Below are 27,571 nucleotides of genomic sequence, written 5' to 3'. Positions count from 1 at the left end.
AAAGCTGTGTGTTGAGCCCTCATGGAAGGTATGTCCAAGCAGATTAAGGTCAAGAAAGTGACTGAGGCAAACCATATTGGATGGTAGCCTTCTCTGATGAAACAATTTCCTTGATAGATTAGGGGAGAACTGTGGAGAAAACACTACCTTCATTTTAACAAGACCTTTGACAGCATCTCCTAAAAAATCCTTGTTGACAAGCAGGAGAATTTTAGTGAGCATGGAATTGCAGCAATTCTTGACTACTGAGACCTGTTGCCAACAAGACATATTTTTCCATCTTGGTTTCCAAAGTTAAAATAATAAGCATGAAGAAATTTTCCATTACTTCCAACTCTTTCTTTATTTCAAGATGTACAGATGCAAGTCAGACACTCATATCAAAATTTGTCAATGGTCTTTTTTTCTGTCACATCTGAAAAAATCTTATAAAATCAATTCCCAGTCCAGAGATATTAAAACATTGGCTCTTAGGTGCAGAGAGACCACCTCCCTCACTTGTCAGCATGTGGGGGAGAGATGTCACTCTGACACCACTGTTTGTGGCACAGGTGGTTGCTAGAGTGTCCCTGGGGATAGTGTCCCAGTTTTTTAATGTCCATTTGAAGGCAAAGTTTAGTACAGTCTTGAAGCATGATTTGTGATCTACTGCAACTGAATGGACTTGTGTTATTTATTCTGATCTGAGCTGGATTTCAGAGCAATTTGTGTTTGCTGAGCAGACTGAATACTACACATTTGTTTGAAAGGGTACTGTTTGAAAGCAGAAGCAATATCTTTTGCACAAGTGATTTTTGGTCTTTTGATTTGTGTTTTACAGCATCATTGCAGAAAGGAAAATTATAATTTACATTCTGAAAGCACTCCCACCCTGGTGTCAGGTAAATTTGTGCAGATAAAATATTTCCAAATTAATCTTCTCAGCCAAGAAAATGGCAGTAAGATGAACCTGGGCATGTGATGCCTAACAGCGGCAGGTGTAAAAAGGAGGAGAAAAAACCAAGAGCAATCTATGCTTTCTGTTTCATTCCCCCTGAGAGGCCTGAGGTGAGAGATCCACCCATTGGTTCTCCAGGCATTTTGAACAGGGAGAACTCCTTTCTGTTGCTCATCAGCACTGTCTATCTTCCCATGGCTCAGGGGGCTGACAGGGCTTCCACTAGCTCTGCCTAGTCCTAAACAAAGGCAATCACTCAGATCACTTGAACAAGCAGCAGTAGCACCCAAACACATGCAAAAAAAAAGGTCAATTTGTAATTGTCAGTTCCAGTACAGCAACCTAGCAATTCTGGAGCCCTGGTATAATGACAGGAACCTCCTTCCCGTCATCACCTCCTGCCCACTGTGATATCACAACTCATTTTAGGTTTTCAGCTGTATTATCCAAGGTGAGTGGTCACCAGAGGCACCATTCAAGTAAATATGGAGTACAGTCTCCTCCAAGTCCAATTCACCCCCACTGAAATACTAATGTTACTAATTTTATTTCTGTCTTCAAGTTATTTCTGCTTGAAGTATTCCTTGCCTTTCCCTGGACAGAGTAAGTATTTCACAAGGTAAATCCAGTCAAGTCTACTTGCCTGCTAGCAAGGGGTACAATTTTGTGATACGTTTGTTGCTACTGAAATGAAGAAAATGTTGCTGTTGCAGGATTTCCACTCATTCAGAGACACTAACAAAGTGAAGAAGAAAACTTCCTGTCAGTGTCAAGACAGATTACCCAAGATTCCACAGCAATGTCAAACACTCCCCGGGATTATCAGCAATAATAATTTATTATTACTGGGGGGTCTTGCCCTCTAACACACAGACTGCATGATTCCCTCCAGACAGGAGGAACACAAAGGCTGCAGGTAGGTACGAAAACACCATATTACAGTCTCTGTGGCAGCCTCTGATTTCATACTGGCTGGGGCAGTGTTGGCTTCAATAGTTACTTCAGTGATGGAGAAAACAGCTGATCCCCTCCCCACCCCATGTAATTCTTTATTAGATGGTTGATATTAACAATTAAGTGCTTGCAGTCACAGGATTCACCACTGAACTTTGGAGTATGGCGTTAGCTGGTAACAGTACTGAGATCTTTGATGTAATTTTATTTTAATTGGCCTCAGCTCATATCAGTGAGTATCATAGAATTGAAAAGGACAGAAAAGACCTCTCAGACCGTTGGGTCCAACTGTTGGCCTTTTCTGAAACATTTTTTCTCTTATAGAGAAAGAATATTAACTAATACTGATACTACCTGAAAAAGAATAGAATCAAAATCAGACGAACACAGACAAAATTCAGTAATATAAGCAAAAAGAGGATGTGATTACCATACAAAATACAAATCTCAACAATAGCTGCAGTCAGCTATCCGTGACTTCTAGGAGAGAAGTCCTAGGGCAATGGCATGGATTCAGGGATTTCAGAAGAGCAGTCTGATCATGAGACACCCTACACTAACTCAGCACTAAAAGCAAATTATAAAAATACTGGAATTTCTGTAATTCTACTGTACCCCAAAACCATAAGCAGCTATCATAAATACTTGTTATCCACAGCTGCTGTTCAGAAATGAAAACTTAAAAGAACCAGAGTTCCTGCCTCACACCAGTGGGATGGGTCATTTGCTGGTCATGACACTAATTTAGTACAGCCAAACATGTACTACAGTCAAACTGTGCAGTACAGTCAAACAGACCAGCAGTGTAAGTTGCAGGTTCTATAACCCAGATTATTCTGGGGAAAAATACTGAGCACATTGTATTGGAGCAGGGAGGAGGAGAAAGAATGTCTTTGCCTCAGCTACAGAATTTGTGATGTCTTGTCAGCAGATCTTTTTCAAGGGATTGGCAGCCTGCTAAGAAGTTAATCTACCCCTTTTGATTTTGATTTAAAAGGCTTTCTCTTGAGAGTGATATGTCTAATTGTCCAGACAGAAAATGACATCATGGGCTGAATCCCCACCTCTCATGCCCTGTGTCCAGCCCCCTCCTGGGACTGTCTCACTGCCTGAACATTACCTCTGCTCCACAATTCCATTCCTCTCACATCAGCAAGTGCAATTGGAAGGTCAGTGTCCACCCCAGCTGGGAAAGGCAGGTTACCCTGCAGGATAACCGTGGGCAGCTCTGCTTACACTGTCAGCAGTATCTGCATGGTCGGGGACAACCCTCTCAGTTTGGACCTGCAGTTTAAAGCATCGTCCTCATGAGTCAGAGCAGCTTTGCCTGCATGGCCTGGGAGGGGCCTCTGCATCCCAGGGGTTCAAGCAAAGTAAGGGCAAAGTGCAGAAAAAGTCACAGACGTGGTTCATTTGAGAGCAAATTTAATGAACGAATTCCACACAACTGTAACTACAGTTAAAACCAGTACCAAAGCCTTGTAATGGGTTTGTTTGCTGGAGAGATCTGCAAACCACCTGCGCTCTGAACTGGAGCCTTCTCCTTGCTTGCCCTGCTCAAAAATTAATGTCTTCCTACTGCAAAAGGCAAAACAATTGTTTGAAAGATAACTTTTTTCTAAATTTGGACTTGTGAGACATAACATATGGTTACTTCAATTATCTGACATAATGGTTTTTTTGCAAAAAAATCCAGAAACATTCCCTCCTCCAATATCTGGATAGAAATATATGAATGTATAGCAGGAAAATAAACAAGGAAAGAAAAATAAAGTAGATCTCGATTACTCAAGATATTTTCTAACATTCAGTTTTTTGAAAAGAAACTATACTTTCCATTGACACCATTTGGGTTTTAATTTTGGTTCCTAGGCTATTTCATAAGCAGTAAGGTCACTCCTGATCTTCTTCTACAGTTCACTCCTGTAAAGTAACCAGACCTACTAAGTGACTACTATTTGTAATACCAACCTTGAAAACAAACACAGAAAAAAATCTAAGTACCTAAGGTTGTTATAAATGCATCACAGTATTGAAAATTATCATAACTAAACGTTTTATATAACTTCTTAACAAGAACATTTGGTCTGAATCAAAACTCCTGGCTATAACCAAAGTGATTTAAAATAGAATATGTTTTTTAAATTATTTATATTTTATTTTTAAGAAGGGAAATAGTGCTTTCTATAAACAAAAGAACATGTGATTTCTTTGACACAGATATAAGTTACAGTGGAAAAAGCTCAGAAAGCTTCAAATGAAATTGGCATTTTTTTAAAAGGATGGTTTAACCAGTTGATTGGATGAGGTTCAATCAGCCCATACAGTCTGGTAATTCTAGAAACATCAGTGTAAAAAACCCTGCTTTTTTTGCTTTCTGCTGTCCAGTGTCACACAGGCACTGGCTGGGGACACGTTGCCTGCAGCAATGGAGACCTCACCTTGATTTCATGTTTCAGGCACAATGCCAGCACACCCAATTCAAGCACACCCACTTGGTGTGGGTCGTGCAGCAGCACAGGGCTCCCCACAACAGCAGAGATTGCCCAAGTGTCCCAGCCAGCTTCCAGCCATTTCAAGCAAAACCTGTTTACAGTCTAATTATTGCTAGAAGCTGTCCCAAAATTTGACCCAAATTTTCCTAGGGAGGGAGATGTGCAATATTTTGTCCTAGCCAGCAAATTGCTTACAGATTTAAAGCCCTGATGCCAAAGGCTAGGATCACCACAGCCTCCAGAAAATGTCACCAGTATTTTTTATTGTGGGACACTGTTACCTTTTCCATTAGACCTCAACATGAAGAAGTGAGTTTTTTTGACAATGCAGCTGTTCATTTAGTGAGGCCACAGCTTAGCCAGGTGGAAAGTGGAATTCTTATTAATAGAAAAGGCTACAATATAAATAAAAATACACTTCTGCTACAAGTCACAACCTTGTCTTGAAAAAATATAGCACACATTATTACTTTGTCTGCACCTTGAATCAGAATTCATAATTCATATAAAAAACCAAAGTATCCCAGATTATGAGGCCACAGCTGAAAATGCACCATTTGCAGTTCTCCGCTGTCCTCTAAAGGCTGCCTCAGGAATTTCAGTCTCTGAGTTTAAAAAGCAAACTGTATCCTGTACTAGAGCACAAATGTCCAAGAAATGTGAGAGGTTTATGAAGAGTTTCAGCTGGAGCTCTGCAAGCCACTGCAAAATATTGGTCTGACCAGGGACACAGAGTCATCCTGCCTGTGACATGTGTGACACTGCACTGGCAGCATCACTGCCTCTGGCAAGGTATGGGATCAGCAGGATTTCTGTTCTTCTGCATCCTGATACAGTTAATTTTGCTGGTGAGGTTTGGAAGTCCCTCAGCATGGCCAGGTGCCTGCTACAAGTAGTAATGTGCATCTAAATCAGCTTGCCAAAGCTGAACCAAAAATTTTGGCCTTATTTGGTGCCTTTTGACCCCTTTAAAGGTCGATTTTGAGGAGTTCTTTGTTTATAAAGGACAAAGGTCAAACTTAAAATAAGCCTGCAATTATACAATTGTCCAGTAAGAAACCCTCTAGTTCCAGCCACAAACAGCTTTAAACTTCTTCTACAGCTTTTCTTCTGAGTCACTGACAGTATTGCCTTTTTACAATCTTCATCAAGGAAGTGGTAACATTTATTATTTTATTTTGCTTCCTGGCTACCATCCAATGACTCTTTTTTTTTTTTGTAATTATTTCCTATTCAGTTATAAATGTCTGTTTTGATCTTTTTATTTGAAGGAGCTTTCTTTAGATTTCCTGAACATTTTGCCTGTGAAACACTGGAACCTGTGCATGTGTTCTAACTCTGGGATAAGTCTGGATCCAATTCTGCTTTTGTCTTAAACTTTAGTTGTGTTAATAAAGTGGCAATGAGTGGAAATGATGCTTTTCTCATTTATCAAGTACCATTTTCGTGCCACATTTTATGTTCTCTTCATGCTTCCTGTTCACCACTAAATGGCGCAATTTCACTTCTCTCCATCTGATGGTTCAATTGCTTGTTTTCTAAAGAATTTTGGTTTCTTCCCTTTCTACCCATCATAATATGCTGTGTATCTTATTTTTACACAGCAGGTTGTTAGGGGAAAGCTCCCAGTTGCCTTTTTAATTACTGTTGCAAGCCTGCATGTAATTTCTCCCTGTTTATTTATGCTCTTCAGCAGGTTCAACAAAAGCAAGAGGCAAAACACAGTACAAATACCCTCTTTTAAGGAGTGCCTTCTTAGAAAGAAATGCAGAAGACTGTTCTTTACCTCTCTCTTGGGAATTCTTGGAAAACTTTAAAGGGTGGTGAAGTGGCCTTGAGCAGCTTTGGGAATGTTCCCATTGTAGAAGTGAGAGGCATCCTAGATGCTTAACTACCTTGTTCTTGTGGCAGGTAAGTCAAATGCAAATAATTCATCTTCACTTTCTTTGGCACTGGAAGAATTCATACATGGGGTAATCATCCTGTGACAGCTTTTTCCTATCATATGTTTTAATATTCAGACCAATGGTAATAATCACTCCAATTGCATTTTCTATACCCAAATGTTTAGCTAACTTAATTGCTGTTCTGATAACTTCTGAAGGAAAATATTCAACATAATTTGCTCCACAAAGAGCTAAAGTGAATTAACTGTGCAGTGATAGAAATTTCACCTCCTACACTCCTCAGATTTTTCTTGGTGTGTTTTTCTTTCTTTACTATTTCCTGAGCATCTTGTTGGCCGCTATTTGATGCCTTTCAGGACTCCTGCTCTCTTCTCTGCCCTACTCTCCCTTTGTGAATGAATATCTACCAGTTTGGTTTCTTTATCTCTCCTGATCTCTGTGTTCTCTCTGACCCCATACCCCTCTGGTCAGCTTTGGCTTCTCACCTGCACTTGAGTTCTCTATTTCCACTCATGCGGCACTCAGGTTTTAGTCCAATGATGTTATGAAAGAATGTACAGTACTGGGTTGTTAGAGTGTATTAGCAAAAAGATGACTTTGGAACAAAAAGAAAGAAAATACTGACTGAGGTACCTTTGCTGCTCTTCTGGTGAGAGAGAGTAAGCAGAAAGTTAATCCTTATGAGCGATTTTCACACCTTAAGGACTGCATTGCATCCAGCTAACAAAAATAGTTAAAGTACTGCATCAGGGAGACTTTTACTTTAGGCAGTCTGAGTGATTCATACCTTAAAGTCATAGTATTCCTTGTCAACATAAAAATAAAATGCTTTTATATTTTATAATTGTGGTTCAGCAAGCCCTCAGAATGATACATGCTGAATCAACGGCAGCAGGATCTTTTGACTCTGAACAACTGCAGATTAAGAAAGAGTATTTTACTTGTAATTGTTTATTATTATCATCCTTGGTATTGTAAGTCATTTTGTTTTGTTAAATAGGGCAGGCAGTGGTGACAATGCCCTTGTAGAACCCAGATAGAACTATTTCCTGACTTCTGAGCAGCAGGTTCTTGTACCTGTCCCTGCTCTACTTGCCAATATTTGCACATCTCATGCAGCTCTCCCAACTTTTTTCTCTCTCCAGTTAGCAGAATCTTATTAGAGGCTGAAGTGGCATTTTAGATTTCAAGAAATCAACAGATGATTTTCAAAATTAATGAGGCGCTTTGGAGAACTCCCTGAGCACCCTTATGTGAGTGTGAAATACATTCTCTCATCTTTGAGGCTGCTCATTCAGGTGAAAATTGAAAGGAGTACAAATGTGCACAGCCATGGCTTGTTTCTAAGGTCAGCATCAGGAAACATTCATGCAGGATCACAGACAACTCCAATCTTAAAGCCTAGAAGTTTAAAATAAAGCTTCAATTTTCTGTCCAAATACCTCCCTTTTTCCTAACCATTTATTATCTTGCAAGTCTTAGTCTGTTTAAAAAGTTACATATGTACTTAAAGAGTGTCCTCAATACTGAAAGTCATTGTTAGATGTAGCATACTGGAAGTTACAGCTTCACATTGACCAAAGATAATTGGCCATTCTTGATAAGAATGCTATTCTGAAAGGTTGAAAAAGTTCTTGTCCAAAACATGAACACCTTACATATGTGACAGGAGGAAGATAAAATCCTATCACAACTAATTTTAACAAAACAAATCATGTAGATTTAGGCTTTTTAAATAAATAGTTTGCTCCTGTGCAAGGCTGAGAGACCTTGGCATTTATTCACTGCCTCTGGTATAAGAGGAGAAAATACACAGGGTCTTGACTGAATAGAATCACTTAAATAAAACTGGATTATGATTATATTCTGTCCTTGATCTCCTACCCTAAGCTTATAACTAATTCACTGGAAAAGACATTATATCATAAGCTTCTCCATGTCCTAGTGGATGCTTCTAAAATACTAAACTGCATCATACTGTACCCTGGTACAGTCAAGCTGTTAGAATTTACAGAGATAGGTGAAAATTCCAGGGGTTGTTTTTTACCTTTTTCTTCTTCAGAGGTCATATTGGTTAAGATATTATTTCCCTTCATTTACCAGAATATCCCTTGTAGTTTAAAAGAAAAAAAAATTCCAGCTCTTTTTCTTCTAAAGCATTTATGATATTGATGGCACCACATGGATAGCCCTTCACCCAGAAGAGTGTTGCATATTGTATGACACCCTAAGTTGGGTAATAGTTTTATTCTTGGTTTCCGCACTTCTACTTTTACTGCAGTTTGTCCAAAATTTCTTTAGGCCTTGGCAACCCTGAAAAGGAAGGGACCAAGCATGCAGACTCAGTTAGCCTTGGGATAGGATACAGTGAGCAGGAGCTGGGCTTGTTCTAGCCTGGAAACATGGCTGGAGACACAGTCACAGCTGTATTTGTATTTTCAGACACTGTAACTCTAAGAAAGAAACACTGAAATTACCAGTCAGAAGCGTGCATCAAAAAATTAAGAACATCCTTGTATAGTAAATGTGTTGCTAAGAATTATTCTTTAACACTGACTGCAGTATGTAACTTCAGTGTTGAAAAATAAAGAGGTGAAAATCTCTCACGTTTCTCCTCAGAAATGTACCTTACTGGTGCTGCTGCCACCCTCTACAAGGAAAGCCACTTGGGCAGTCACAGCAGCAGGAGCCTGTCACTATGTGCACTGATGTAGAATTCAATGTTGGTCTTTGGGCACAAATGAAATATAAGATCATTCCTCTCACACTTGATCAGAACTGTTGACAGAGATGAGATTGTCAGAAGAAAACGTGTGTAAATTGAAATAAATATACCAGCTGACAGGTTAGAGGATAAGCGAGGATAAAAGACTGGTGGCCACCCACAAAGAAGCACGGGGACAATGGCAGGTCCCCACTGGTCCCCTCAGCCTGGCAGTCAGAGCAACTCCTGCAGTAGTAAAGACTTCTCCCAGATAAACAGGTTGCTGTAGAATCACATCAAAATGATCATTCCCAGCACGGCCAGTACTGTGAGTTTCCTGAGTACTGCTGGATTCATTTTAGGAGCAAAGAGAGTTTAACCTTCTTCTGGAACTTGTCCTCCAGTTCCAACATTGGGGCTGCCTCTCCGGCCTCTGGCATGTCTGGTGATGTGATCAGGCATCATCTCTCTACCCAATGGCCAAGAGTGCTTGTGCAGCCCATTTTTTTTTTCCTAAGTTTTGGTAAAAACACAATCAAATAATCTTTGCTGTTCTTCCAGACTTTACAACAATATGCTCTCACCACACTGGCAAAAACTTCGAGTTACTCCTGGCTGTCAATGATCCATGACCTTATGATGCCAAGCTCAGCATCCTTCAGCTTTCCCTTGGCTCGCAGAGGCCATCCTTGCTCACAGCTGAAATGCTGCTTGCACACCACACCCAGTGACAGCATCTGCACCAGCAGGGCACAGCCCTGAAAAGCCTCCCATGTTTTAACAAAAGCAAGGATTCTGAGGCCTGCACTACAGGAATCCTGGTGTCCAGAGAGCAAACCAGCTAGTCCAGGGCTGCAAGTCAGCACGTGGTCCCCATCAGAGCTCACTGCCATGATGAGTCACAGCAGCCTCACCTGCATGGCCAGGCAGGTGCCTCTGACTCCAAAGGGTTCCAGCAGAGTAAGGGCAAAAGGCAAAGAAGGCCACAGACCTGGTTGACCTAAGGGTAATTGTTAATTAACTGCACACAACTCCCAGCACAGATAGGACTAGTACCAAAATCCTGCAATGGGAAGGGTTCTATAAATCAATACCATTCTAACTGGAAGCTTCTCCTTTCTTAACCTGTGTAAAAAAATTATAAACTTTCAATTACAAAAAGCAACACACTTGTGTGAAAGATAATTGTGTTTTTATTTTTCTAAGCTCGCACTTGTGGAACATAATAAATGACCTGATATAATGACAACTTTGCAAAAGAAGAATCTCCCTCTCCCCACATCTGGACAGCAATATATAAATATTTACAATGAAAAAAATAGGAAAGTGAAGAGAATGAAGTCAACATTAGCAAGTCAGTTTGTTTCTACATATCAGATTTTTAACATTAAGTATTCAAGATTAACCAACACTTCCCTTCAGTACTGAGGCTTTAACCTAATTTTTAGATCTTATGTGCAACAGATACACTCCTGACTCTGCTTTTATAGTTTGCTCCTGTACAGTAGCCATAGAATTTCCCCACTAAATTTTTATTCCAGGTTTTTAACTTTGAAAACAACAAAAAAATTAAATATAACTTTATGTCTCCTGATACAAAGTTTCTCACACAGTCAAACACATCACAACACTGAAAATCAGCATAACGAAATGCTGTATAGCTTCATAACAAGGACAATAGGTCGGGGTCCTGATCTGTTTGCTTTAACAAAAGCTCTCTTCAAATAGAACAAGTACATATAGAAAAAATAACCTTCTTATTTTCTTATTAAAAAAGGAAATGGTGCTTTCTATAAACAAAAGAACATGTGATTTCTTTGACACAGATATAAGTTACAGTGGAAAAAGCTCAGAAAGCTTCAAATAAAATTGGCATTTATTTAAAAGGATGGTTTAACCAGTTGATTGGATGAGGTTCAATCAGCCCATACAGTCTGGTAATTCTAGAAACATCAGTGTAAAAAACCCTGCTTTTTTTGCTTTCTGCTATCCAGTGTCACACAAGCACTGGCTGGGGACACCTTGCCTGCAGCAACGGAGACACCAATCCCAGAGTCTGGCTGCACTATGTCACCACTGGTGGCTGTGGCCAGTGAGAGGTGCCACCGGCTGCGGGTGGCCCTGGCAGCTGTGTCACATGTGAGAGCTCCGTCTGCCCCGCGTGCCCAGCGACACTCGCAGCCGCGGCTCCCGGGCCTTGTAGTGCTCGTTGAAGTCCAGCCTGAAGCTCAGGAACCGAAGGCTCTCATCTGAACTGGTTGTCAACAGGACCAAGAACTGCTGGACGATTCCCTGAAGAGGAAAGAAAAACCCAAGAGACAGTTAAGCAAGCATCCCTGGTGTGTTTTGAACAGGAATATCAGGTGGTGCACAGATCTGGTAAACAGGAAGAGAGAATCTAGGAAAAGGCAAGCACAAGGGATCATATCCAACAGCTATGGTGGATTCATTCTTTCTGCAAAAACTCAGAGCATCATTTATATTTTACAAATATCTGCCACGCATGTCAGAGTCTCCAGTGCAAACAGCTTGGTCTTTTAAAGTGTGTTCCCCACTCCCTGCGCCCTGCTGGCACACTCCATCTGTCCAAAGGTTCCCAGGCTGCAGAGCAGCTGCCTCTGTGTGCCACTGCCTCAGGACAGCATTCAGGATCCAACCTGTGCCAACAGGAGACCTCACCTTGAGTCCACATTGAAGGCACAATGCCATCCAGGCCAGCATTAGAACACTGATGGCTTCAAACACACCCATTTGATGTGGCTTGAACAGCAGCACAGGGCAGCCCAGAACAGCAAACATGTGCCCAGGAGGGCAGTCAGTGCTGCAGACTCAACTAGACTGAGCATTTGGAGCAATGGGAGGGGGGATCTGCACTTGGCAGGTGGGAGGTACACTTCTGCATCCCATCTTCCCATTCGGCTCTAGCCACACCACTGCAGAAGCCCCACAGGACACAGGAAAGGATGGGAAGACTCATTTGAAGAGCTCATTCCTAATCTCCAGTTAATAGTAACATGAACATGCCCATAACTAGAGCACTCCATTACTTCCAAAGGTGACCAAAGCTGTCCATGGAAATCCTGTTTGGAAAATCCACAATAGGGCTCAGCATGAACACAGTCCAAGCAGGCAAAACCTACATTGCCAAATTGTAGCAGTCTTGTAGAGCACAAAAATCACAATTTATTTACAACCCTCACTTAAAGACCTAGGCTCATTTTCCTGGGGAATGATAGCTTTAGCATCAGATATAACAAATAAAGACAAAGCCAGAATAAATTACTTAGAGAAGACAGCCTGCACATGTTCCCCCAAACATCTTATCCACTGCCCCCTCCCACCCCCAGTGAGCTTAAAATTAAGTGTCAGGCCCTTAATAAGAAACTTTCTGCAGTCTTTAATAGCAATGACTTACAAAGACTTAAGAAAAAAATAGGATTCCTTCAGCATTCCATCTTCTTCCCCCTCTATACCAAAAGATAGCTATTACTTTCGCTACTGGAGGAAGAAGACAACTTAGATGAAAAGACTCTTCTCCTTTGTCTGGGGAACATAACTGATCACAAAACCTTGACTACTACGCAACAGTGAACACGGGCTTATAAGTAGAGAAGGAAAAAACAAAGATCTAGCTCCACAAACTGCACACACATGAATGCAGAAGTTACATCTACTCAATATCTGAAATTAATTTCTACACAAAGCTCAACATATTTTAGAAAAATATCATTTAGGAGGCACCTGGTAAAAGTGAGTGAGTATTCGCAGCTGTGAGCACATTTTAGGTATTGAGTCTTGAAATTCTTTCATCCTCTTGTTCTCTTCTTCCTCTTCTGATGCAGTTACACCCCACTTGCCCTACACAGAAACCAAACAAGTTAAGAGGTGAAGCATCACATGATTTAATTTGCTAAGTGGGCCACCTTCTGCTCAGCTACATCAGGTTTATAAAAACCAACCAATGCCATAGAAAGACAAACAAAGAACCTCCAAAATGGAAACTGTCAGACCCCCCGTCCTTGGTGGTTGTACAGTGCATAATAGAAATAGGAGGTTTGTTAGCAAGGCAAGTCTCACACCAACAGTGCATGTCAGTCTTGCAGCAAGGAGGCAGATGTGGAGCTGCAGCATTTTTTGCAAAAGGGTTCCATTTACTTCATCTAAAACTGCCTGAAATTTCTCATCCTCCAAAGTCCACTAGAGAAATCAACTCAGATTTTGGGCAAGGCAGAAATCAGAAACACCACTCAGCTGTTTTGCTTGAAGTCACCAGCAACTTCTGATGACTTTTACATGTGTCCCAACTACATTTTTCATTTTTACTGTACCTCTACATGGCATCTAAAGTCCTCCATATATCAAAAGCCTCAATTCATTTTCATATTCTAGAAATATCCTTCTTGTACCTCAAGCTCACGTTGTTTTTTTCTCTCTTCAAATTGCAACCTCAGCTGCAGCTCCTCCAGAGCAGCTCTGTACATTGCATCTTGGGCATTCTGGAGCTCAATGATCTGGTCAAAAACTGCTCGAAGCTGGTTGAGAAGTACCTGTGAGACAGGTAACAAAATAATTAAACAGCTGTACAGCGCAAGAGTTTTAACTTACTACCCTTCTCCAGAAAAGAAGCAAGGAAAAAAGTAAAAGAAAAAAAAAAAGTAAAAGAAAAAAATCTTTTTTACACAACTGGAGAGACTGTTCTGCAAGGCCCTAAGTCAGTTGTTCCATGATCACACAGCTTCTCAGGATGAAAAAGAACTGGCCCACACTACAGCAAGTTTTATTATCAACATGTGTCACTATGTCTGGGCAGTAGGTACTGAACCTACCATTGTAACACCTTATATCAGAGGAATAAAGAAGATTTTTCCCTTTGCTCCTACAATGTTAAAGAAGGTCATTCCTTACATATATGCTAAGATCATAAAGTTACAATTACATGCAAAAGAGAAGACTTACCCTGGAATCACTATCCAGCAAGCACCGAGCTATGATTGTGTCCAGAAAAACTTCATGAGCTGCAATGATGTGATCCAAATCTTGTGCTTGTTGGACCTTGTTCCAGAGTTCATCCCATGAACATTCAAGCACCTGGAGCAATGATACAGGATTGGGCTGTTTCCATTTGCTAGATGACAAGCTCTTTGAAATTTAAGACACTCAACACACACAGAATATTGCAAATGCTTCATTTTCTAAGTAACTAATTGGATGGGTAGAGCATACCTCAAATGTAATGTAATACTGCATTTGATGAATGAAATGGACCATTTCTGATGCCAGAACGTGACACTGATGCAGCACGCCAGAAAGCTCTGTAAAAAATCCAAAGACACAGCATGTTAAAGACTGCAAGGACAAGCACAGCCAACACATCAACTTGGTAAATTCTTTTCACCATACTGAATACTTCATAACACAGCCACTAATCTCAGATGGTAGCAACAGTGACCTTCTGAGGCCAGGTGTCCTCTCCCACACACCAAAAGTTCTTAATTATAAAACAATAAATTTGTAAGTATTACTATGCCATAAAGAAGTGCAACTCTGAATAGTTATTTTTTACTGAAAGACATGTAGATAGATTAAAAAAAGTTCAAGAGTGAGCCAGTACAGATGCTCACAAATATGGCTATATTCTCTAGCTGAGAAATAGGATCTAAAAGTCCTGGTCCATGAAACATACACCAGAGCCACTACATTTCAGAGCTTTCCTTTCTCTTCTTAGCCTCTTCTGTTCTTAGCTAAACAAAAGCAGAAGGAATAAGTGAAGGTAAAACTAGTAAATTCTGAACTGTGCATGCATGAGACTTAGTAGTTAACAGACAGCATAAGAAAGAGGGAGACATGGAGTATAAATAAGAAGGCATCAAGGAAGATGAATACAAAGGGATGGAAGAGTTACAGTCTCACAACCAGGCCAGCACAAAGATACTTACATTAGTGCAACTTTTCAAGACAGGAATCAAGGATTAAAACAACAGATAGGAAACTTCTATTTACAATTATGCTATTTTACTTTGATCATCCTTACTATCATCTACCATTAAACAGCCAGTCAAGAGGAGCACCAAAATGCACAATTAATCTGAACATTATTCATCAGAACACTCTTTTCTCTCTTAACACACACTTTAAAATAAGATGCAGTCATGTGTATCCATTTTACAAGCATGTCATCCATCTGGACACCTCTCACCTGGCATACTTTTCAGAAGCTTTGCATTGCACATGTGCCCTTTCCATATATCAGTAAGAATATACTCCATTCTCTTCGCTCTCCAAAGGAAATTAAACACTCTTAGATAGTGGCTCATGCACTCACGTGTAAATACCTACAAAACAAAGAAAATAACAGTACAAATTAATAGACATACCATATGTCCTGAAGTACCAAAAGCCTCTTCACAGTTCGTCTTATTGGATCCATGCAGTTTACTGGTAAATATTGTAAAAAAAAAAAAAGTTTGCAGGAAATACCAGAGCTTTTGGAAAGATCCTCCCTTGAGGGCTGAACAGGGCACTGCTGGAAGTGAAAGAAGTGGTGAACAAAACAAAGCCTAAGCCTATTTTGAAACTGCATATGAAAATTGCTTCTGCTGGTCAGACTCACAGTTTGTCCTGCTTAAAAAAAAAGTTCTTTACAAGTTCTTTATAGAGACTAAATACATTCAGATGAACAATGCAGCTACCTATCAAATGCCATTTAGACAGCATAAATAAGTTCTCCACAAATACGGTCCTCAGTTCCTTTCAAATTTTCCCAAATTAGTATCTACAGTTGAGTAATTATCAAAGAATAGGAGCACTCAATTTATTAAGTTGCTAAAAACTATGCTGGCACAAATTAATTACTGATTTCCAGTAATGACTGTTTTAAATGTATCTTCTCAGCACTCACACTAACTGGTAAGAATTGAGATTTTTGCTTAACCGTTGATACAGTGGGGACATTCTAGATGCAAAAAAAAAAAAAAAAAATCTCTGATTTCACACTCCAGAACAAAAAAAAGGTTACTTAAATAAAAAACCTTAGCAATTTCATTCAGCACCCAAAACACATTCAGAGCCAGCAGTGTATGACATTACCGTTGCTATTGGCCCATCAACATGATAGTCCAAGCTGAAGACATCCCATCCAGTGTCCCCAGGAGATACCTGTATTAAAAAGATATGGTACTGTCAGCATATAATCAGAGCATACTAAAGCTGAAGATGAGCATTACTTGCTCACTCTTTCATTCTGAAGGGCCTATGAGCAAACAAGCATCCACATCAACAAGAGATACAGGAGTTTCTTGCTGAAAGTAGCAGATTAGGCAAAAATGGACCAAGCCATTTGATACAAGGGTGAGACTGATCTCACACAAATACTGATGCTTGCATCGTCAGTGTTTCTCCACTGAAGCTAGTAAAGGAAAATACCGGTAAGGACAAATTCCTTTGGCATCTGAAATAGATTAATTTCAGATGCTACAGTTTATCACTGAAGTCTCACCTCAGGGACAGATGCTTTCAAATAACTACAAATTTCTTACCATAGGCCTCCTCCATGAAATGTGCTTTCATTGCTTCTCTTTTTCTTAACTAGACACAAGAAGGACACACACACCCCAGCCTGTCCCTTCCTGCCCCAATTCTTCTAAGAGCAACAGCATTAAGAGCTGTTTGGAGAACCTCAAATTAGCGCCACCAGCATCAATTTCTGTTAGGCCCCAAATACTCAGCCTTGTATTGTCAATGGTTGTAAACCCACACCTTGAAATACAAATAGACAATAGACAGGGAAGGCAAAAAGAAGATGACTTATTAAATGACCTTTATACTACTCAAAGCACACTTCAGTGGAAAGGAAGGGGAGAAACATATTCACATATGAAAATTGTCATATAGATGTCTCTATGTATACACACAAACAAAGGTATGTTTCAGATGAGTCACCATGATGCAACAGACCTCCAGAAGTCGAACATCCAAGCGCTTGAGAATCTCAGGATTATCAAACTGGGCATTCGTGGCCCTCACCGCCGTTTCCAGGATCCCAGTTAGGTTATGCTGATATAACGTTGTAGCTGGTCGTGCAAGCTCTGGCCTGGTGGTTATGGAACAGCCATGGCACATTAGTGAAATACTCTGCAGCAGCAATTCAGTACTAACTGCAGCACACAGCAAAACCCTTTTCTAACTATTCAACCCTTTTCTAACTATTCAAAACTATTACTCTTTCAGACTTAGTCATGAAGAAAATCAGTGAGCAAAATATTTGCACGAAGTATGAGCAGAATATGTCTATCCATATGCAGCTACACTCCTGAATATTAGCATGAGGAGCAACTTAATCCTCATTTAATGTCAATAATTTGAAGTTACCAGGATTGCTAGCTTAGCTAGTCTGTAATTTGAGATGCATTCAGATCTTAAATGAGGCAGATTACATCATTAGCACATCAAACCAATAATTTCACTTCAGTTTTGAGAAACTTACTGATAACCATCTCATAGGCCCAGAAGTGCTGGCAGGAACACACCATCTACGTAACCCACCCCATCTACATAACTTCAACTTTCCAAAGGGTTGCAACATGCAACTCTTGTAATACATCTGTCCCTCAAGAAAGGAGAAAACTGGAAAACCTCTCACTCCTTCTGCCTCAGATATAATACTGGCTCCACATATCAACCTCACTCAGCTTCACATTACATGGTCATATACTGTTGATTTTGATTTACAAACAAGTTAATGAAAGCTTTATTACAAAGCCTGCCTTCTAGATCAAAGAAAAGCTTTGCAAGCAATGCTTCTGACAGAAGAAGTTTCATCAGAAGCACCAGAATGTAAAAGTGAACTTGCAAATACTCTTTAAGAACTGGATTCAGTAGTTGTGGGTGCACCTGAGTGCTTGAAACAGAAGCCGGTGAGGAACCAAATAGATTTTTAAAATTGCATTGAAGGGTTTTGACACAATGTTTTAGACCAAACACCTCCAAAATACAGAGGCCTAACAATTCCAGCTGAGCTAATCAGTAGCATCAGAAGCAGAATGTTTCTGCTAAAACTTGCTGACAGGACCAAGAGAAGTGCCAACATCCTCGAGGCTGTCACAGGGCCAACAAAAAGATATCTGTATTAGTACAACTTTTCAAGACTGTCAAATGGTACTGTATCTACCACTTATTAGAAAGGAAGAACAAGTTTCAATCCTCAGGGTGAAAAAAATTAAACCCAAAATAGAATTTCAAAGTTATTACTCAAAGATTTAATTAAACAAGGTACTTAGAGGATTGTCTTCAAAAAGCAAAATAGTTTCTGTGCTGATCATGCACAGAATCATCAGAAATTCAACATAATTACCCTTCCTATTGTCTTACTTCAGCAAGTCCATTAAATGCCTGATAAAGTCTCCTTGACCAAGTAACAAGTAGCGCCTCATGGCCTGCATGTGTTCCAGCAAATTGTACTTCTTATTGAGAACATCCAGCAGGTATTTGCTGGTTTCAAAATAAGCTGCATCAATTTTCTCTTGAAATGCGTTTTCCAGATCTGTGAACAAATCAGCAGCTAAAAGAAAATAAAAATTAAAATTAAATTAGTAGTTTTCAGAAACTGAGGCAAACAAGCTTTGGAGTTCAAACACACAAAGAGAAAAACTGCCATTTCTTCTGATCCACTGTGTTATACATTTGCCATAGCCAAAGCAAAAGCAAGTCTAAAGCAGCCTACACTTCAAAAATATTACTTTTAATCTGTGCCCAGATTGTACTTGCCAGTAGAAGCTCATGTTATGTATATAAAAAGCTGGGGATTTTCAAGCTTGCTGAAATACTGCAGTTTGCAAATCAAATAATTTCTCAAGTTCTAAAAGCCCAGAATTAGGAAAAACCTTTGATGGGCAGAATCTAAATCAGAAGGCACTTCTAACAGTGTGGGGAAAAATAAATTAAAGAATCAGACTGTTAAAACACTCAACAGAAGAGAGCTTCCATGGATAAGACAATGAGAGAAAGGGGAATATGCTGTAGTTACCTGGGGGACAGCCAGCAACCTGACATTTTTCACTCCATCTTTTATGCATGGCAGTTTGGGAACAGAAAGCAGGAAGCAGAGGAAAGTAGTAGGAAGCTTATTTCACTGTTTTCTACAACTACAATCTCATCAAGAAAGGGACTCCAGTAAAACTGTTATGAGTTAGCAAGAACTGTGGCCTCTTCAGGCAACATGGAGCAATACTCCAAATACTGGATTGCCAGCTATCACAAGATTCAGACCTTCAGCATTAAAGGATATACTCCCACTTGAACTACTGAATTAATAACACGCTTATGAATAGAATAAATAAGCAGGAGCTCTAATAAAGAAGTCACTCCTTAAGAAGCGAAGTCTAAAAGTCTGGTTCACTGACATTCCTGGAATTTTCCAAACTATCATTCAGTAACCAGTGAAACTCTCCATAAGACACAAAAAATTCAAGAGGTGTCAAAGAGATGACACTTATTATAATACATTGCTGTGTTTTAAATCCCTAGACTAGAGAAATACTCCTTAGTCCAGCAGCACATATCAACCTTAGGGATGTGAGAATTAATACAGCCTGCAGTAAGTGCAAGTGTCTTTCCTCAAGATGCTGCGAGCCTTGCAGGCAAAACAAGAGAGGGAACAAGCCAAGCCAGAAAGAGTTACCAGCTGATCTCTTCAGCCCCTGGGTCTAGCACTGGCCCAAGGCACAAGCAAAGCCAGCAGGCAACTCCCTGGCTTGTCTATAGCCAGCCCAACATGTCAGGCATGCTGGTCCTGTCTCCACTCACACAGGGGTGTGTGTATCTAAGCAGTAGCTCTGGGATACAAAGACCAGTCTCAACTTCTTACTATCTCAAGCAGAAAAAGCAGCCCTTCCCCTCTCCTTAGTACTGATCCTCTTGCCTTGAAGGAAGTGACCTGGCCACAGCCCTTCAGCTCAGACTGGAAAGTCAAATTTACATCTGTAGCTGGAAGCACCTCCTCTGCATACAAACACAGCCCCCAGAGCAGGCAAAATGCAGCATTCCTGTCTGACATGCAAAACTGCTAAAAAGGTTGTTTACATCAACAAACACAAGGCCTAGGCACAAGCTTTGAAAACTGTGCAAAATTATCTAAGAACACTGAAGAGCCAGAAGGGGATAAAGAAAGGGTCAGACTAAAAGCACTGACAGGCAGGTCCATGAGCTGCTACTGAATATAGTGTCATTCCTGGTCCAGAAAACCCCAAACTACAGACAGCAACATGTCGGAGCTGAGGTCACTTTACTGGCCTTTTTTACTGTTCCTCTCTCCCAAATGCTACAATTCTCTGTCAGGCAAGATGACCAACTTCTATACGGTTATGTCAGACTTCTTGTTTTAATACATGTTCAGACAGTTTTCCACACCACAATTATTTCAGCATCAAAAGGAAACAGAGGAAAAGATGATAGTTAAGGTTCCAAAGCAAATGAAAGAACTAAATAATACTGCTAAACCCATGAAATGTTCAGCTTTAAAATGAGAAAAATCATCCAGAACTCAGGCTGGCATCCTAGCTTTCCATGCTCTTAATAATAAGCAATTATCTAAAGGGACTTTCAGGATACTGTTAGATGGCACAAACAAGCACAAAAGGAAGCATTTCCAACATCCCTGACATAGAAAGTTCTTTCAGGATTAAATGGGTAAAATGCCCTAGACAAATGCAGTTTCATGCAGAATTAAAGCAATGCAATACCATGAGGTATTAGGCTGCCAACTGTAAGCTCAGCATGCCTTCAGCACACTGCAGATAGAGTAATAGATTTCTAAAACTACACTTCTGTCTCAAACAGTTATTCTCAGCACTTAGGATAATGTAGGTGTGCTTTGGAAGCTCTCATCCCCCACATAATAGGAAACCTGTATTTGTGCAGATCTTCCATTCAATCAAGGAGAGAGAGAAACAAGTGCAAATTTAAAGAAATATTGGAAAAGCATGGCTATAAATGCTGTATAAAGTGGTGAAAGTAGTGCATCCAAAGAATGTTTTTTTCCTTTTTTGCAGGAGTAGCTGGCAAGATGATTGTTCAAATGCATTTACAGCCCTTATTCACTTAACCCTGACCCCTTTCTGCCCTTTGGGCTTATCTTTGACTAAGGAAGCACTGAACATGGTACAAAAATCACATTATTAGAATACATATTCTTCCAGATATGAATGGGATTTTATCACTACAACATTTTTCATGGAGGTACTCATGCCAGAAGTCCACACTATGAAGAGTTAGTATTAAAACTAATCCAAGGTTATTTGGAGGTGAAAAAAAACCCAACAAATCTAAACCTAACAACCCCACATACACAAGATTTGAAGTTATATATAAGTAATATTATGTTATAAAATGTTAAGAAGTATGTTCTTTGAAAACAAGAATTTGACAGAAAAATATTTAGATTAGCATCAGAAAACTCATCCCAGTGATCTATATCTCAATAGTTAGACTGTCTTTGGTATATTAAACAAATTATCAAAAGAAGTTACAATAGCAAAATACCACTTCCACCAGAAGGCAGCAATCTGTTCTTTCTCTGAGATTTAGCAGCATCCTCCACATTCTTTGCTTAGTATTTAGACATAAAGTCTCCTTGGTTTAGATGTTTACTATTTGCTACCTTTCATCATAACAATGTTGATTTCATTGCACCAAATATGCCTCCAAAAAATAACCACAAATGATATACAAGTTCTCATTCATTAAAACTGATATCTATTCTAAATAAAAGAAAATTATCTGAAGGAATTCTATAGTTAAGTCTTGGTTCCATGTTCATCAGCTGGATGAATGGCAATCTCATTTTTAAGTAATCTTCACAAAGAATTTTACTAACCTTCCACATACTTATTTTTGACACATTGATATAGTACATTTACAGAAAGGCTAGAAAGGCTTCTGTTCTGTTTTTACTGCTTATTCTACTATTTACAACAAACTGAGTACTTTTATTTTTCAACCACAAAATTAACTCAGTATTATGGAATTGTATGATTGAGTATATTTGGTGAGAAGTCAAACATACTAAATTCTTACTGCAGCACTCAAGAATATCCTGATCCCCCCCTAGCTGAAGGCAAACTGTTTTTTGAATGGTTTCATTCATAAATTCAGTACATTAACAATCATCCAGGAAACATATCAAATTAAGAAAATTATACACGTGCACGAACGTACATCTTTTGTAAAAAACAAGTATACATTAAATTATCTATACTTCAGGGCAGATGGGATTTTTGTACTCCTTTTCACCCCACCATCCAGCTTACAGTCTAAACCACATATAGTACAGGAGATCAGTTCAAAGGGGAAATACTGAATAATGTTAATACTGTACCATCTTTTGAAGACTCTGCAGATTTTGCAACAGCAATCATCTTTGTGGATGGAGTTTGGTCATGACAAACTTGATGCAAGAAGTTTATGGATTTTCCTATTAAAAGGACCTAAACAAAACACGATTTTTTAAAAAATTATTTGCCTATAAGAAAAAACAAACAAAGAAGCCATCCACAACCATCAGGACAACAAGATATTTTGTAATTTTTCTGTGCTCTTAATTGCACAGTCCCAACCACAGCGATCCAGAATAACAAAGCTAATATGAAAAGGTTTTAAACACATTTTAAAACTTCTTTTCCCCCTACTTCAGATCTCCCCCAAGTTTAACAAGTCAGAGAATGGAAAGGAGAAACAGTCCTACTGCCTTCCTCAGCAAACAATTCTAAAATACTTGAGAAGATAATTTTTTGTTAAATTTGGCCTCTATTTTCTCAATAGAAATCTAAGCAGCATCACAAGGCAAACAAATCATCAGAAGATGAATTTTTAGATTCATACCTTTTTTGATTGCTCCATTGTAATAAAAGACGGGATCATTGATTTCCTCAGAGTGTATTTGTCATGCCACAAACGATCAGTTTTAACTGTAGGATCTGAAGCTACAAAAAACTGAGGATTGAAATAAATATTAAAAGCAAAATATTAACGTAAACTCTAACCTATAGTTTCACCTATTATTCCTCCTATTTTAACAGATGCAGAGGGAAAAAAAAAAAACACAAGAAAAGCAAAAACCCCCAGAAATTTTGCAATTGATACGGCAATCAAATGTTACAGTCTCTCAACTCCACACAAGAGAATCTCCTCATTTGTAAAAAACTAAAACTACTTTATTAGTTTTGTTGAAGTGAAGTTTGGATGGATTATGTTCTCATCTTGTCAAACAATACACCCATTTTCTGGATGGAAACTTTTTTCACTGCCTCCAAATACCATTTTCCCCAAGAATGGCTAATTGTCTCTGTTCAAAATTGTCTATCATATGAAAATTACAGCTTTCAGTACAACACATCCCACAATAATTTTCACTATTAAGAACACTCTTCCAGGGCACACACAGAGGTTAGAACTAGCAAACTACCTAAAATAAAGACAAAGCCTCATATCTGGGGAGTAGCTGGGAAAAAAAAAAAGAGTATTTCACACTTCTAAAAAAAGATTCATATACATTTTACACAATTCTGACCTTAAAGACCAGCTGTCCCTGTCATTCACTTCAATTTTGACCAAAATAAGGACATTTCAAGAAGACAGACAGCATATTTGACTCTCAGGTAAAATTACTCAGATTTGTCTCAGAAGTGCTCAACTAATTTCAAAAAATGATTCTTTGGCTTCTTGTAACAAAAAAAACCCCAACAACAACAAAATCCAATCACTTTAAAAAGATTGTACTGATTGAAGATAGGAAAGTGTTGCAAGAACTTAGAAAAGCATAAAAAATACTTCCAAGAAGAAAAAGGAAGTCACAACATGTTACAGAAGTCACAACAAATAACTTCACAGAGTTTCAATCCTGGAACTATAAACCTCTTCTATCCAGTTTCACAGACTGAACTTATTTATAGAGGATAAGAGTATGCAGTCAGAGAAAAATATTCTGAGCTTCATTCTAAATACAAGGCTTGCATTCTGAACAGTTACAAAGAACTCTGCATACATTATGCTGTTACAGTAAACAAGAAAATATATAGAGAAATTATTTTGTCTTCAGAAACAAGGACCTACTGTCAGTACACCATTCTGACTCTACTAACCAGACCCAGCATATCATTAGTTGAAGACAACACATTGCAACCTGCAGATATCAAACTCATGAAGAATTCACAATGAGAGTGGTATTTCAGGTTGTTATTGTATGTATTGCTTACTCATGTTATACATTTTCATCACACTCTACTTTTCAAATTCTCCTCTGAGCTTCCCACAGACTATCACACCACAATACAAAGAGATGAAGTATTTTACTGTAGCATATCCATTACCTCATGGTATGTGTCCTCCAGCTCTCCATCATAAATCCAGCGATACAGGAAGTTCAGGACAGGATGGGATACTAGGCCAAGAATGTGCTGAACCAGAGATCTCATGTAGGGATCTCCTGTTTTAGTATAGGCATGAACTGCTGAGGCTAGTTCACCACCTTTTCTCCCTGTAAGAAGAAAGGAAGAGGAACAGAAACATTTGAAGAAAAACCGTATGCAATCCCATTTAAATATAGCAGCCACTGATTTGAGCTACCCCTGGGTCACACTGAGCTTGCTAAACAGCAACTCTAAAATGTAGCAAAAGTAGATTTTTTATTGCTAACAGGGAATTCCAAGGTTTTAAGACATGAATTATTAATCTCACTAAAGCATTAAGCACAGTTCTCTGTCTACTTTATGGCAGCTTAGAGGAATGCAAATTTCAAGGCATCAGATCACACACAGAAGTTGATGTTATGCTTCCAGAGAAGCATTAAAGGAGCCTCAGAATGTTTCCCTTCTCTCCTGTACTTGACACTCTCAGATATTCTGTGTGCATACATGCACACAAACACAGTTTTCCTGTTTCTGGGTTATAGTTGCCCTCATAGCCCCATCAGGTAATATCTCATATCTTCTTGCAATTGAAAAGAGGCTGTCAAAAAAAAAAGTTTAAAAATAGACTGAATATTTGATTTTGCTGCTATGCTCCACAGCTTACCACTTCCTTGCAGCAGAGGCCATGCAGCTCAAAATTTTAATTAATGTCTTAAGAGTAAAGCCCATTTAAAAAAAAAACTGCTACCAATTCCAATAATTAAGGTGAAGCAAATTTTGTAGGCTTTTTTGGCTAAGATGCTCTTCTAAAGGGCTAAAATCTCAAATCTGAAGTACCATCAGTGAGAAGCATCAGTTAATGGTTAGCTTAGTCAGCTACTGGCCAAAGTTCTGGTAAACTCCAACATGACTCTCCCCAGTATCTTCTTGTGGATTGCCAACAAAATCACAATATTTGTAGATTTGCAAAGTTTTGTTGTTTCACATGGGTCTGAAGACAAGCTGGTAATGACTCCTCTATGCCATCATATATAGAGAAATTGCATAATACTCATATATAGTGAAAAAAATAAGTCAGCCATTTCAAAACACATTAGTAGGGCTTTTTCAGTATACCCTTCTCTGAAAAAATGATTGAGTAACTGAAAATAGCATAAAAAGTGCATGCTTAAAATTGAAATTTTGGAGCACATTCTAGTTTTAAAAAAGTAAGAAGTCTGAATGTATCAACACAGCACGGTAATTTGTCATGCTTTGTTTAAACTAAAAGAGGGAGAATCTGAACTACCTACTCGAAATTTTCTAAAAAAAAAAAAAAGTCCAAACAAGCACTAATATAATTGATACCCACCTCTAGCATGCACAACTACTCAAAGTTATATAAAACCCCCAGAAATATTAAATTAATGTTGAACAAACCTTGACAGTGATCAACAAGTGCTGCAAGGGTCTTTAACCTTATTTTGGGGTCGTATGTCCAGACTAGAAGACGGCGAAGTGTTAAACTGCTCTCAAGTCCCAAATTGACGCCCTGATCATCTTCCAGTTGTAACTGATCAAGTTAGAAACAGAAAGACATGTCAAAGGACAAAACTCAGGTTTCATAGTTTGTTCTGAAGTCAGAATTTTACTAATACACTTGAAATACCCAGTGTTATGTATTCTCTCATCAAGTCACTGGGCCAAAACCTGAGAGCCAATTTTTAGTGGAAACAGACTTGAGCACTGGTGAAAGAACAGAGACAAGCATAAGCACAATGAGGCAGACAAAGCACAAAGACCAAGAAAGTTAAAGACAGCAAGGTAATAGTCATGAAAAGAGAGAAGAGCAAAGGAAGACAGAAGAAGTCCTGAAAGACAGCCTCAACAAAGAGTAAAGAAAACCATCTAAAGGACAGGCAGGCTGTGAGAAGTAAACTTTTCATTAGCTGCCCATGCAGCTTTTTTTAGTTCAATATGTCATGAATTCCATTCAATGCCTTCCTCCAGAAGCCATCAGAACTTAAGTTAGCCTTATAGTGAGATTAAGGAATTGCTACATTGAAAGAAAAGCACCAAACTTGAAAAGCTACAATAAGAAAACTCTATCATAATGTGACTACCATGAATCTTCCAACACGATGGAAAATAAAAGCCAAGTATTTGCATCCAAGGTGCAAATGCAAATCTTATACAAGTACAGATGGAATAAGCAGGACAAGAACACAACTTAAGAATAGAGAAGCAAGTTCCTGCAGCAGTACAAGGAGACAATCTCTTAGAAAAGATGCTGTTTCTGATATATGACAACCAACCCACTCACTGCTTTCCCATCTAGCACCATTTTTAGCCAAATGCAACATACTAGTTAAATTTAAGACTAGTGTCATCCACATTAAGTTCAGCCTTAGAGCCAGTTAAATTCATTTGCTTCCGAATTCTCCTGGATCCATGCCTGGGATTTTTCTTTGGTGCTTTTGGAAATCAGCAATGACAAGAGAGATACATGAGCCACCCTTTGACTTTAGGGAAGACATGGTACATCTTCATCATGGAAGTGCATTTTAAAATGGGCTGACAATGTGAATACAACCTGCAAGAAAAAGACCAGAGACGCTTATAGAATAGTAGACAGTATGCTCAGGATTACTCATTTAAGGGCAGAAACATGCTCAGGAGAAGCTCTGAAGACACAAAAAAATGTTATAAAGAGAGTATAGAACCCTTTGACAAGATTCGTGTTTTTCTATGCTTGTACTGCTCTCTAGAACTGCAGTTAACAACTCCTAAGCTGGCAGCCTGTACGATCTCCTGAATCAAAAAAAAGTCACATACACTCAATATCACGTCAATTTTCTTCATGTTTTCAAGAAGCTAAAAGGTACAAGTTTTTTGTCCATTCTGCAGTGTGACCTTTGAGCCCTTCCACATTTCAAGTCACAAAAGAATCTCTCCTCCACTGCTGGATCTCCTTCCTTTCTTTCATGTCTTTGGGAAGGAATGTTGCCAGAAGCTTCTGAAAATCCAAACATAACATGACTCTGGGAACCCTTTCAGTTAGGTGCTGAAGGACCTAGATTACCCAGAAACTCTGGTCTGCTGCTGCAGCAAAGCATTGCTGACACTGTACTGACTGCTCCCTATGAAAATGCATTTCATCAACATGCTCAATGCACTCATGAACTCCAACACTGAAG

General features: G+C 39.1%; 1 protein-coding gene across 1 annotated transcript in view; it reads right to left on the bottom strand.

The window, feature by feature from the left end:
* Positions 1-10,167: 10,167 nt before the first annotated feature.
* The window catches only part of TUBGCP3 (tubulin gamma complex associated protein 3), a 48,680-nt gene continuing 31,276 nt past the window's right edge, over positions 10,168-27,571 (bottom strand). The window contains exons 10-22 of the mRNA XM_038140201.1: positions 25,815-25,947; positions 24,357-24,523; positions 22,870-22,980; positions 22,367-22,475; positions 18,364-18,553; positions 16,951-17,086; positions 16,084-16,152; positions 15,194-15,329; positions 14,221-14,309; positions 13,954-14,085; positions 13,404-13,544; positions 12,739-12,855; positions 10,168-11,289 (exon numbers count right to left, since the gene is read on the bottom strand). Of these exons, the coding sequence (XP_037996129.1) occupies positions 11,131-11,289; positions 12,739-12,855; positions 13,404-13,544; positions 13,954-14,085; positions 14,221-14,309; positions 15,194-15,329; positions 16,084-16,152; positions 16,951-17,086; positions 18,364-18,553; positions 22,367-22,475; positions 22,870-22,980; positions 24,357-24,523; positions 25,815-25,947 (1,689 nt within the window). The 3' untranslated portion in view covers positions 10,168-11,130. The remainder of the gene's footprint in view (positions 11,290-12,738; positions 12,856-13,403; positions 13,545-13,953; positions 14,086-14,220; positions 14,310-15,193; positions 15,330-16,083; positions 16,153-16,950; positions 17,087-18,363; positions 18,554-22,366; positions 22,476-22,869; positions 22,981-24,356; positions 24,524-25,814; positions 25,948-27,571) is intronic.

The sequence above is a fragment of the Motacilla alba genome, chromosome 1 (genome assembly GCF_015832195.1).
Source record: "Motacilla alba alba isolate MOTALB_02 chromosome 1, Motacilla_alba_V1.0_pri, whole genome shotgun sequence".
NCBI classification, from domain to species: domain Eukaryota; kingdom Metazoa; phylum Chordata; class Aves; order Passeriformes; family Motacillidae; genus Motacilla; species Motacilla alba.
The sequence above is the reverse complement of the archived record's forward strand: the minus strand, read 5'-3'. Positions and strand labels throughout refer to the sequence as shown.